This window comes from Eurypyga helias, unplaced genomic scaffold (genome assembly GCF_000690775.1).
Source record: "Eurypyga helias isolate BGI_N326 unplaced genomic scaffold, ASM69077v1 scaffold2062, whole genome shotgun sequence".
Taxonomy (NCBI): domain Eukaryota; kingdom Metazoa; phylum Chordata; class Aves; order Eurypygiformes; family Eurypygidae; genus Eurypyga; species Eurypyga helias.
In genome coordinates, this window is record NW_010237610.1 from 49,067 (window position 1) to 60,343 (window position 11,277).

The window sequence follows — 11,277 nt, forward strand, 5'->3', positions numbered from 1 at the left end:
TGTTTTAGTTCTTCCTGGGGCTGAGTCCCAGCCAAGAGCAAGTATTTACAGCTACCTATGCGCAGATAGCGTCTGGCCTGAACGTAACACTTGGTCTTTTGAGGCAACGGGTAGAAACGGATTTAGGAATAAAAAGGATGTTCCCCAAGTCCAGGCTGGCGCAAGGGTGAAGCAACTCGCCCTCTAGTGATTCCAGCTCTTAGGGCCTGGTCAAAATAAAAGAATTTGGGGTTTTTTTCCTGAAATAATAACAATTTTCTTTGCCTCTGAAGGCAACTGTAACCTGGTTTGGAAGCAGTGAGTTCCTGGAACAAGAATTGTTGCGAAATAAGCATTAACCTCAGCAGCCGATGTCCTAGAAAAGGAAGCAGACCCGGGAAGTGAGGGTGAACGAACCGTGTGCTGGACGGTGCTCGGTATGTGAGGGCTGTGCAGGGCTACCCAGGGCTGGAGATCGAGAGGCGGGTATGGAGCAGGCCCAGGATGCTGCTGTTGCTCTCTCTGCAGCCCCAAAGCCAGGCAGAGGGATAAAGGCCGCTCAGGCAGTTGTAGGGATGCCCACCCACAGCTCTAGCACAGTTGGGCAGTTCTCAGAGTTGAAGAAACCCCTGAAACCAAGACAAGACCCAGAAGCAACAACTGTACACAGTTTATTAACATTCCTGTTTCTGTTACCAAAAAAACAGGAAAAATTAAGGGGGTGGGGGTGAGGAGACTTTGGATTTAAACTCTGTGAAGTCAGGCATCCGTTACCAGGCGAGCTCGTGTATTTTTCTGTGCCATCTTGCCCCAAGTGTTCTTCAGTTGTCACATGTTTTTCTTAACTTTCCGGAGCCTTGCACTGATTTTATTTACTTTCTTCTCCAGCTGGATTGTGTAGCTGACGAGCCTGGAGCACACACACACACAGTGACACATCCTTCAGCTGACACTGCCCTGAACTCGCGTGCGCAACCTGCCTCCCACGCGCTTGTGTCGGCTGCCAAGGGTCTAACTCCCAAAATGCCCCTTCGAGCACAGGGTCTTACAGTCTGTGCCCCTCCCTGCGCAGCCACAAGCTGTTCTGGAAGATGGACGCTATTTTAAATTCCTGTCCCACCTTATTCTTGATTAACATCCTTACACGCTGCTCTACTGAATTCTTTTGCTTCCTCCTTCCCTCCCTGAGGGCAGCTGTTGTCAGCCAGCGTAAGAGCACTTGAAGTATCTTCAGCTGAGCGACGTGGTGTTGCTCAGGGTTTGTGCATAGAGCTGCAGCTGCCTGGGGACGGGAATAAGCCTGCAGGACACTTACCACCAAAATTCTGCAGCGAGGATGTCACTCTGAGCTCCGGCTGGGTCCATGTCCTCAGGAGGTGGATACATCTGATGAAGTTCTTTCTTTTCCTGTACCTTGGATGACTCCAGATGGCTCTGTTCAGCACCCGAGGGATTAGAAACAAGAAATCTCAGAAGAAGCCAGCATAGAATCGTGGAACAGTTTGGGTTGGAAGGGACCTTAAAGATCATCTAGTTCCAACCCCCCTGCCATGGGCAGGGACACTCTCCTCTAGACTGGGACACCTGTAACGTGTCACTGGTGCAGGGAGGGAGCATGCATGTAGGAAAAAATAGCTGCAGCTTTGGGGAGAAAAATGTTCTCCACCTGAAAGTACGTTTTCCTTCTGGCCCTTCCCAAAAGGCAGGATCTAGGAACACAGGGATTGCAAGTGTTGTGCGTCGCAGTGTTTACAGCCTGCCAAGAGGCTTCTTCCTCTCCTGTAGAAGGGATTTTAATAAATACACTTTACAAGTACTTGCACTGCCTTACCCCAGGCATGGAACTAAAGACTGCTGGAAACCTTTGTGTAAAGCGAAAGGCAGCTCCAGCAACCTTTCTTCTTCCCTGTGACCCACTGACTGCTCTAGAACTTGTTTTCTGGGCATCTGCTTCTGTTTTTAACGTTTGGGCAAATGCCCAGCTCGCAGCTTTGTACCCTCGCTGAGACGCTGACCTCACCCTGCTGCCAGCTCCGCTCGGGTAGTGCGTGACCTTGCCCCAAGCAGCTTTCTTTTGAAGTTTTGGGCATAATTAGTGATTTGTATTTATTTATAGGCCTAGCTTTTGCTATCCCTGTGATGTTAAAAATAGTATCCTGTGGAGAAAGAGCTTTTGTAAGTAACAGTGGGGACAACTGTGACTCCTTTTGTATTACTCACCTTTTGAAATATACTCATCGGTTCCTAAGAATACAGGAAAGCACAAAGCCTACCTTCTCATCAGCACTGTCTCCAGTGGAAGGCTGAGAAATATCCTTTCCTCGAGTGGCTGACAATTCCTTGCTTGTCATTCACACAAATGAGAAGAGACAGAAGTCCTGTGAGAACAGGCCCGTGCTCCGTGCAGGGGGTAACAGCAAATGCCGAGCTCCTTCCTACCTTTCCAAGCTTTCAGCAGCTGGATTTGTATCCATCTCTGGTTTCTTCAGCTTGAGCTTGACAAGGGCCTTATTGTAACTCTGAGCATAGACAGGGAAAGTCGGGCATGTTAACTGGCTTGTGTTTAACCACAGACACTTTTGCACAAGGACTTGAATGCGAGGAACAAACCGCTGGTATGTCGTCTTGGCAAATCAGCAGCAATCCTCCCAGCCTGTCACTTTGTTCCCTTGGCTCAGCTCAGAGAACTTGCCCTGCTGTATCTCAGATTTGTCAGGAAACCCCTGACATTAACAGCCAACTAAATCCCGTAAGAGTTTGTTTCCAGGAATACTCAGTTCAATCTTAACTGTAGTCTAGGGTAAGTAGGGGAATGAGCTTGGGTGGGGGAATCTTAAGCTGTGCTGCTGTTGCTGCCCAAACTGACTGTATCCTGGCCAGGAATTCCCCTTTCCCCATCCTTAGTGCAAGGTACGCTCTGCAGGAGCAAGGTACCTTGTCTGTGTCACCCATCAAATCCTACAGGAAACCTTCAGGCGGATACGCAGGGCTGCCGGCATGCCCTGCGGAGCGGTCAGGGTAGGCCGGCTTGGGGAAACAGCCTGCCTGCGCAGGTCTGTCACCCCACATCCATCTCAGTCTGATTTGTCTCGCTGGTGACGCTGACTTGTCCCAGCAGCAGAAGTGTGTGCGCTCGCCCTGGCTTCAGTGTCTGCATTTGGTGGGATAGGAGGCTGTAATTTCAAGTTGAACTGAAAGGCTGGGGAAAGATGTGTTCCCCTTTTGTATTCATGTCTGGCACATAGAAATGGTCAGAACTTGGTGACAGAGTTTTAAAGGTACGTATTTCTACTTGTCTTCCCATGCAGAGAAGACCTTTTGTTTCTCAGACTGGAAGAGCAGCAGCAATAACCTCAGAAGAAAGCTGATGACGGGCTGTGTCACAAACCAGGGTGGTCTTAAATGTTGCTTTTAGAAGGATGAAATAAAGGTAGGCTCCTTGCACCCGCGCTCATATGCTGCTCCAGCCACTAGGAGCTCCTGTGGGTTTGATGGAAGGATGTCCCTGTATCTGCCAAATGTTTATTTAGAGTGAAAAATCAAACACTGGCTGTTCTTACATGGTTATGGCCTAGCTGTTCCAGGCTATCTGCTAGTGATGCAGCTTAGAATTCCTCCTTACCTGGCATTAAATGTGGTAATTAGAGGCGTGTTTACTTACCTCTCTAATGAAGTCTCTGATCCGAAGTTCCTGACTGCGTATTACTTCAAAGTCTGCTTTGACTTCTGAATAGGTGTCATTTATAATAGCCAAAACCATGTTCTGCACAGGAAGGATGCAGTTAGATACTTGTTTCTGGAACCGCATTTGTATTATGCTGGGGCTGTTCTGGGGGCACATACTAAGGGAACTGAAAAGCTTCACTGGGTGCAGACCTGCTCCTACTGCAGTTCAGCTACCTGATAAACTTAGGGTCTTAGGGAATATTTATGGGAGACAAGTCACGTTTCCCATGTGCAGTATCAGCTAAAGGGCCCAGTTCCTTGGAGGTAACAGATTTCCTGTTGCACATCTGAAGCTTTTTCAGATGCTGTTTCAATCTGACCTTCACAGTAGTGAAAGGTGCGTTGTTTTGTGGTGCTAAAGTCCCTTTTGTGACTGTCTGGAGGAAGGGAGAGCTGTGAAATGTCTTGCCTGCTGGCCAACTCCTGCAAGACTCCGCCTGTCTCCCTGCCCAGGTGTATGGAGGGGCAGCCGGGACAAGCCCACCGTTATTTTGGGGTGGAAAACACCATCTTGGAGCACTGCGCAACCGTTCGTCTCTGCTGCTTACACAAAAGGATAAGCATTTTTAAGATCGTACCTACCAGCAGTATGAAGAACACAAAGAATACAAATGTCATGAAGTAAATAGGTCCAAGGATTCTGTTTGCTGCTTCTATGGTTTCAAAATCAAAATCTCCCAGCACAATACGAAACTGTGTAAAGCTGGGAGTAAAAAAATACAAGAATGAGGTTGACTGGCTTCTCCTAAATAGAAGTACTGTAAGCATTATTAGAAAAAGAGTGCAGTAGATAGAACTGAGACTGAATCACTATTACCTTAGTCACTGAAATCAAAAGGCAAGCCAGGACAATACTGCAGTGGTAAACTGGGCTTTTAGCATCTCTTTGAGAATTTGAAACTACAGAGGAATTTTTAAATGGCTTCTAGGAGAGAGAAAATTTCATTCTGGATAAATGACCTGGTTTTGTTTTTTAAAATTACTTCCCCTCTGTTCTAGCTTCGTGATCCCTTATCTCCTCTCAGTACATAAGGTAAGAGTATAGAAAGTAGCATACATGCAGTTTTGGAAAGTGGAAAAGTCTTCAACTTGCGACCCGAAGACCAGATAGCTGAACTGGGCATAGGCAAAGAAGATGATGAAGAACATGATGGCAAATCCAAAGACGTCTTCGGCACAGCGAGATAAGGTGGAGGACAGCTGCATCATGGTTTTGTTAAATCTCATGTATTTAAATGTCTGCAAGAGAACAGAACAGGTTGGTTTTGGGGGATCGCAATACATTGCAACTTCTTAATGGCATTTCTGGAATGTTTTCTATAATCATAATTTACAGGCTAAGTCATAGCTAGAAATAAGGTGCGTGGTATGTATCTGTAAGGAGAACTAGGACTGGGGGTGTTTCTGGAGAGGATTAATATCCTGCAGGACAAAGATGCTTAGGTGCTGGAGCTAACAGTGCCTAGACAGGCCTTTGCCGGGGGTGTGGAATCAGTGCTGGCAGACATGCACCCCCTGCTCAAGGGCGTTGCAAGCCACACCACCCTCCTGCATCTGAGAATTCTCTGATGGGCTGTTACTGAGGAGCTCTCTTTCACTTTGGGTGTGAAACAAGGCCTCAACAAAAGCCTTCTGCGACGACAGTCATTAATTACAAACCCAGTCGCGCTACTAAATTAACAGTAACCGGTCTGAGGGAGGATGATGCAGGAGGAATGTGCAGCCAGGGAACAGAATGGATGTAGCAAGGAAGACTGCCCGCAGAACTGTGCTCCCAAACAGCTGCTTCCTGCAGCCTGGGCAGCAGCCGAGGCCAAAACCCTGTTTATTTTAAAAGGATGTGACCTTTCTTGATAGATTACGCTCAGGTACTTGGGGCATGACTGTAAAGATGTGAACACCTCCCCTGCCTGTCTCACAGTTGCTTTGTGCTGGGCGTTTCACACGTGCCTTAGGGGCCAAAGGCCCTGTAAGCAGCCTGGGATCAGGCAGAGCTTTCAGAAATTTCATCCAGTAGCTGGAACACCAAGACCACCCAAACCAAAGTCACTGACGTCTGCTGGGTGCAGACCCCATTCAGAACCAGGAGGGTTGCTAGATTAGGGGCAGTGGCATGCCAACGTGCAGAACTGGTTTGGCCCCAGAGCACCTGGTTATGCACAAAAGTAGTCCTTAATTTTAGAGGTTTGCTGCTCTGTCTGGAGATCACCAAATCTACTTGCAAGTAATGATGAAATTAAAGGTGTCCTGGCACAAAGCCCCTTCTGAGCCAAGTTCAGACACATCTTGCCTTCCTCTGCAGTTGTTTTTATAGCTGTTGTAGCCAAAAGCTATGAAGAGCTTCATCTATTACAGCCATGCCATTGGTATAGGTCAGGCTGTGACCTGGATAATATTGGCTCTAGGAAAAGACTGAGTCTGAGGAGGCTGTTTGGCTATGGTAACTTCCCAGCTGCTGCAATGGAGACAGCTGCCCATGTGCAAAATGTTTTTATAGATGGGCTTGGAATTTGTGTGACCCGTGTTTATGAGAAGGGGGTAATTTTAAACTCTTCTGGAATCTTACAAAGTTCTCCCTTTTAGCTCCACCTTTGCAGTTCACCCATGAGAAGGTAAATGTGAATTTTTATGCCATGCTTAGAAACACCATAATTCTTGATTCTTGAGGGAAAAAAAAGGGAACAAACCCAATACCTTTATCCAAGCAAAGAAGATGTTGACAGCAATCATGTTGTTGTAAAGAACTTGCCAGTACGCAAGGAAATAGAAGTTTGGATATACTTGGGCATCAGACAGCAGCTCTTCCATTAGCTGGGACACTTTCACAGTGCGGTAGATATTGAAGGCAATGGCCAGGATGGATACCTAAAGGAAAGCAGATGCCAGTGAAACAGAAGTCCAGCTACACCCCCTCTCTTCAGGCTTGTCACTTTGCACAGGAAAGACTTCAAAAGGCACTTGGTTTGATTTGGAGAGCCTGAGCTTTTTAGGTATTTTGTCATAAACTGTATATATGAGACTTTATTGGCCAAATCAGTTGTCATTGTACTGCAATAATTTTGGGTTTGGGCTACTGCATACATTCTAATTTTACTGTGTTAGCTCTGTTAGGCACTAGCGCTTTGCTGCTCCACAAAGATTAAGGCCAAAAATAGGTGAATAATGAGAGGATGTGGAGTCACAGCAAGTTGACTAGAGAAGAGTTCAGGTGTGTTGAACTGTTCTGGGCCATGTGGGCGCTTCAGTGTAGGACAGTGGGTGACTGGCTCCAACCGGGAACAGACTTGGGCTGTTCTGGCTCATTGGCTGTCTATCCAGGGCTGGCCAAGGCTGGCAAGCACAGAGGTGAAAGTCAAGGCGTAGCTCACCACCAGCAGCAGCAAATCCAGCCAGTTCCAGGCACTTCTGAAATACTCCTTTTTCAGTTTTCCTATTTTTATAGCTCCCTGGATTATGAATGTAACGATAAAGAGGCAAAAGATGATTTCGCAAGATGCCAGGAAGTAATCGTAATACGTGATGTATCTGAGGAGCTTCACAGAGTAGATGTGTGAGGAGGTGAGAGCACCCCCGGTAGCAGGGAACTCCACAACCAACCTGAAAAAAATTGGGGACTGATGTTAGTTACCATCCCTTTAAACCACCTCAGCCCTTAATTTTCTCATATTAATTATGGCTACATTAATAATACCTTACTGGGACTCCTACGTCTGTAAGCTTTTGTAAGGGTTACGCTCGGTCCCTCGTGAAGAGTACTGCATGGTAGGGAAGGCCGAGGGGAAAACAAGGAGCTCTTGGGTTACCCAAGCTATGGTGTTTGGTTAAAGGCCTTTAAAGAAACTGTGTCAGGAAAGCAGATGTTCACCCTATCCTGAGGCTTTTCCCTCTGCTAGCTGACAACAGAACTCATAACCCAGGCTTTGACCTTGCAAAAGGCTGTGAAATCTATTCCAACAGAGCAGCAACCAGTTGTACGGACCAGACACCAGCTAGTCAAAAAAAGGGAAGGGGCAGCTCCGAGTCTGCTCCTTGCACTAGCTGAATTTCTGCATTTTGAATGAATTGCCATCTTGCCAGCCGCCACCTGAGAAATGTGGCTACGGTGCCTGAGATGACCAGCCTTTCCTTGTGTCCTTACGGAATCATCGTGCCCTGGCAGAAGGGGTTTCACAGGCAGCAAAGGTAAGGACTCACCTGACTACACAGAACAGGTTTATGTTAGCGTTATATGTTGAAAAGTCGATAAATACAACCCTGGTTCCTCTAGTCAGCCAGCCGTTCCGCCGGAGAAACACCAACTTCTCCACGCTCTCCTGCTTCGATTTAGGTAAAGTGAACATATATCCCCCGCCGCTGTACAAGCCTATAGCTCCCCAGTACCATGGGGATAGCGAGGAGACTGAGGTGTATTTCCATCTGTCAGAAACAGGAAAACAAAGCAGCTCAGCTGATGGGAACTGGACTGAAGTAAGCTTTACCTTTTCTTTTACACAGTCCTTGCTAGTTCTTGTGGTGTTCTGTACCCATAGCTGACCATCTAAGCCAGACCTTTTAGACTTTACATGAAGCCTGAGTGAGGCACATGGCCTTAAAACACTCCCATTCCTCTTATTTGCTAACTCAGTAGATTCACCAAACAGCAATTGCTGATGAATCTGGATTTCACTCAACGTCGGCCAATTTGTTACCTTAAAAGCTTTATAGGCAAATGGAGTCTCTCTGGTTTACGTGGTTCATTGTTCCTGTGGCATGTTCTTTCTTTGGGTTAAATCATGCTAAAGCAAGGGTGTGAAGCAGGCCTTTGGCTTGGGGTTGTCAGCATTTTAGCATGATCCCCATTCATGAACAAATGACTTAATTTCAGGTCTTGTATAGCTGAGCATTTCTCCAGAGATGTTAGTAGAGGCAGCCCATTTAAAATGTGCTTTTGCTGAACTGGGCTTGCTGTTTGCAGTTCTTCCTGTCTCCACGCTATAAATTTCCCAAGCCAAATTCCCGTCTATAATGTTGGCACAAAACCAAATTCATGACTTATCGCAGTGTAAACAAGAGACCAACTCAGCTAATTGCACGTACAGTTGTTACTGAGGGAAGAAGAGTGCCATTAAGAATTACGTTAGGTATTCAAGAACAGTTCTGTGCTGAAGCAGGATGACTTACTCCGACTCGTTCTTCAGACCGAAGTCAGACCTGTCTTCAGCTCGGTAACGATACTCACTGTAGCAGTCTTCTATAAAAGTATGGAAATATGGGTAGACGGAGCAAGTGTTGTTGCGTACTTTCAGCTGGCGAATCTGTGCTACTCCTAAGAGCAAATTCTCATAGTAAATATGGCTGTTGTTGTTCCGGAGGGTTAACGTCGTGTTGTTATACCATTTATCCCAGTAGAGTCCATCCAATAGAGGCCCTTCTGCAAACTAAATGTGCAAGTGAGTTTCAAAAGAACGTCTGAAGACCACTGTTACCCCACTTTTTAGCATACAAATCTCCAGAGGGTTCTCGGGTTACTTACAGCTACAGTCTAAGCTAGAATACAAACAATTCCCACCTATAGAGTCTAATAAATAAGATATATTTACATCTCTCCTCTTTTTTATTTCCCTATGAGTCAATTTTATTCCTTATGCAATTCCATCAGAGACATGTGATGGGATTATTCAGAGTAAGACTAACACATACATCTGCTTGGGGCTTCACTGAACAGTGCTGCTGAATTCCAAACAGCACTGTTGAAACACAAACGTTATCTGTTGTTCTAACAAAATCTGTTGGCTATCTTACTCTGTTGTGGGGTATGGCTCTGGTTTTTAGTAATCTGAATCTAAAAGACAAGTGTTTATTGCTGAAGGCGCGGGAAAAAAGTAGCTCTTTTTCTCTGGGTGTTTCTTAGATGCAGATAAAGAGCATTAAACTTGGGGAGAGCATTACCCCGAGTGCCACACATGAGCAAGGGTTACAACCATTTCTAGTATGTGAGCACACGCGCTGTATAGCAAGGGCTCACTGTTACATGGACCAGTTCTAACAAAAGCTCTGTGGTAAGAGGGAGGACAATTCTTCCAAATAAATTGTTAAAACCAGGCATTTCCGTTTTTAAGGAAGAGTAGGGTGAGAAACTTTGCCTTCTGCTGTCAGCTGGGCAATGCTAGTAATTCTGGGAAGTCCTCCACTTAGTAGTGAAGAGAGGGATACGTGTTTTGCAGCTGGCACTGCAATATGATGATAATAATTATATAATAATGTAATATCATAATGATGTAATAGCAAACCAGGTGAATCAAGGTGCTATGTTCTGGCTGCCCTAGTGGGAATCATAAATATTCTTTTTAACAGCTGAAAGTCAAAAGACTATAGACCCCAAATATTCCTGGTTTTATTGATGCTTGTTTCACACCAAGCCTAATAATGAGAATACATTGCAGCTATTAATTAGCCTATTGTTTTCCTCAACTGATTATTCAGAAATATCAGCATTATTCTTACGAGGAGCAGCTGAGGGAGCTGGGGTTGTTTAGCCTAAAGAGGAGGAGGCTGAGGGGATCCCTCTCTACAGCTCCCTGAAAGGAGGTTGTAGGGAGGTGGGTGCTGGTCTGTTCTCCTGGGTAACTGGTGACAGGACAAGAGGAAATGGCCTCAAGTTGTGTTTAGGAAGTTTAGATCAGATATTAGGAAAAACTTCTTCCCTGAAAGAGTGGTCAGGCAGTGGAACGGGCTGCCCAGGGCAGTGGTGGAGGCACCATCCCTGAGGTGTCCAAGGAACGTGCAGACGTGGCGCTTGAGGACGTGGTCTAGTGGGTACGGCAGTGCTGGGTGATGGTTGGACTGGAGGATCTTATCAATCCTTTCCAACCTTAGCGACCCTGTGAGATTGTCCCCAGAACTTATCTCAATGCTTTTTAAGCCGTTACTTGCTTTTCTTCAGCTGAAAGCACCCCATCTAGCACATGGCTTTTTGGAGGCTGTATTGCTGTAATACCAGCAGCTTCTTGTTTGCTCTCTTAAGCAACCGTTTTTGCAGCGAAAGCCTTACCCTCCAGAAATCAGCTCTGCTCCCAATGCTCCTGAAGCTACTCCTGTCGTCCTCAGAGGAGGATTCCAGGAAGAGCTGGGCCATGACTTTGTTCAGGTAGTACATGTCCGTGCTCACCATGCCAAACGCCACTGGAAAGAAGGGGCAAAGAGGGGGTGCTCGAGGGCTGAAATCAGAGGATGACAACAGCTTCTGCCCCTGCTTCCGCTGCCAGTCATGCTGCCAGGAAAAGGCAGGCAGAGCCGTCTCCACCCAAGTGGCACTTTAGGGTGGAAGGCAGGTGGAGTAGGGAGGAAATGCTGAGAGGCACAGCGTGCATGTTAACTGCTCCTCAACAGCCCGCTCGGTGGCTGGACGACTTACGTATGGAGAGGTCTGTCAGGAAAACGATGTAGATGAGCAGGTCCCGGAGGGTGGTTTTCAGTTCCAGTTCGGTGCTGCAGCTCACCCGGGGCTCCTGGGCACCTGGTCGGGGAAAGGCCGGCGGGGCAGCGGGCAGTCAGGGCTGGGCCCAGCTCGGCCTGCAGCCCGCTTCCCGCGCT

General features: G+C 46.8%; 1 protein-coding gene across 1 annotated transcript; it reads right to left on the reverse strand.

Annotated features, from left to right (window-relative positions):
* Positions 1-807: 807 nt before the first annotated feature.
* Positions 808-11,200, reverse strand: PKD2L2 (polycystic kidney disease 2-like 2; the record flags this gene model as incomplete). Its single annotated transcript, XM_010147496.1, has 11 exons — positions 808-889; positions 2,419-2,498; positions 3,641-3,742; positions 4,288-4,408; positions 4,763-4,944; positions 6,400-6,570; positions 7,074-7,302; positions 7,900-8,121; positions 8,866-9,122; positions 10,736-10,866; positions 11,099-11,200. Coding segments are annotated over 11 exons (1,679 nt in total), but the record flags the coding sequence as incomplete, so codon positions are not given.
* Positions 11,201-11,277: the final 77 nt, after the last annotated feature.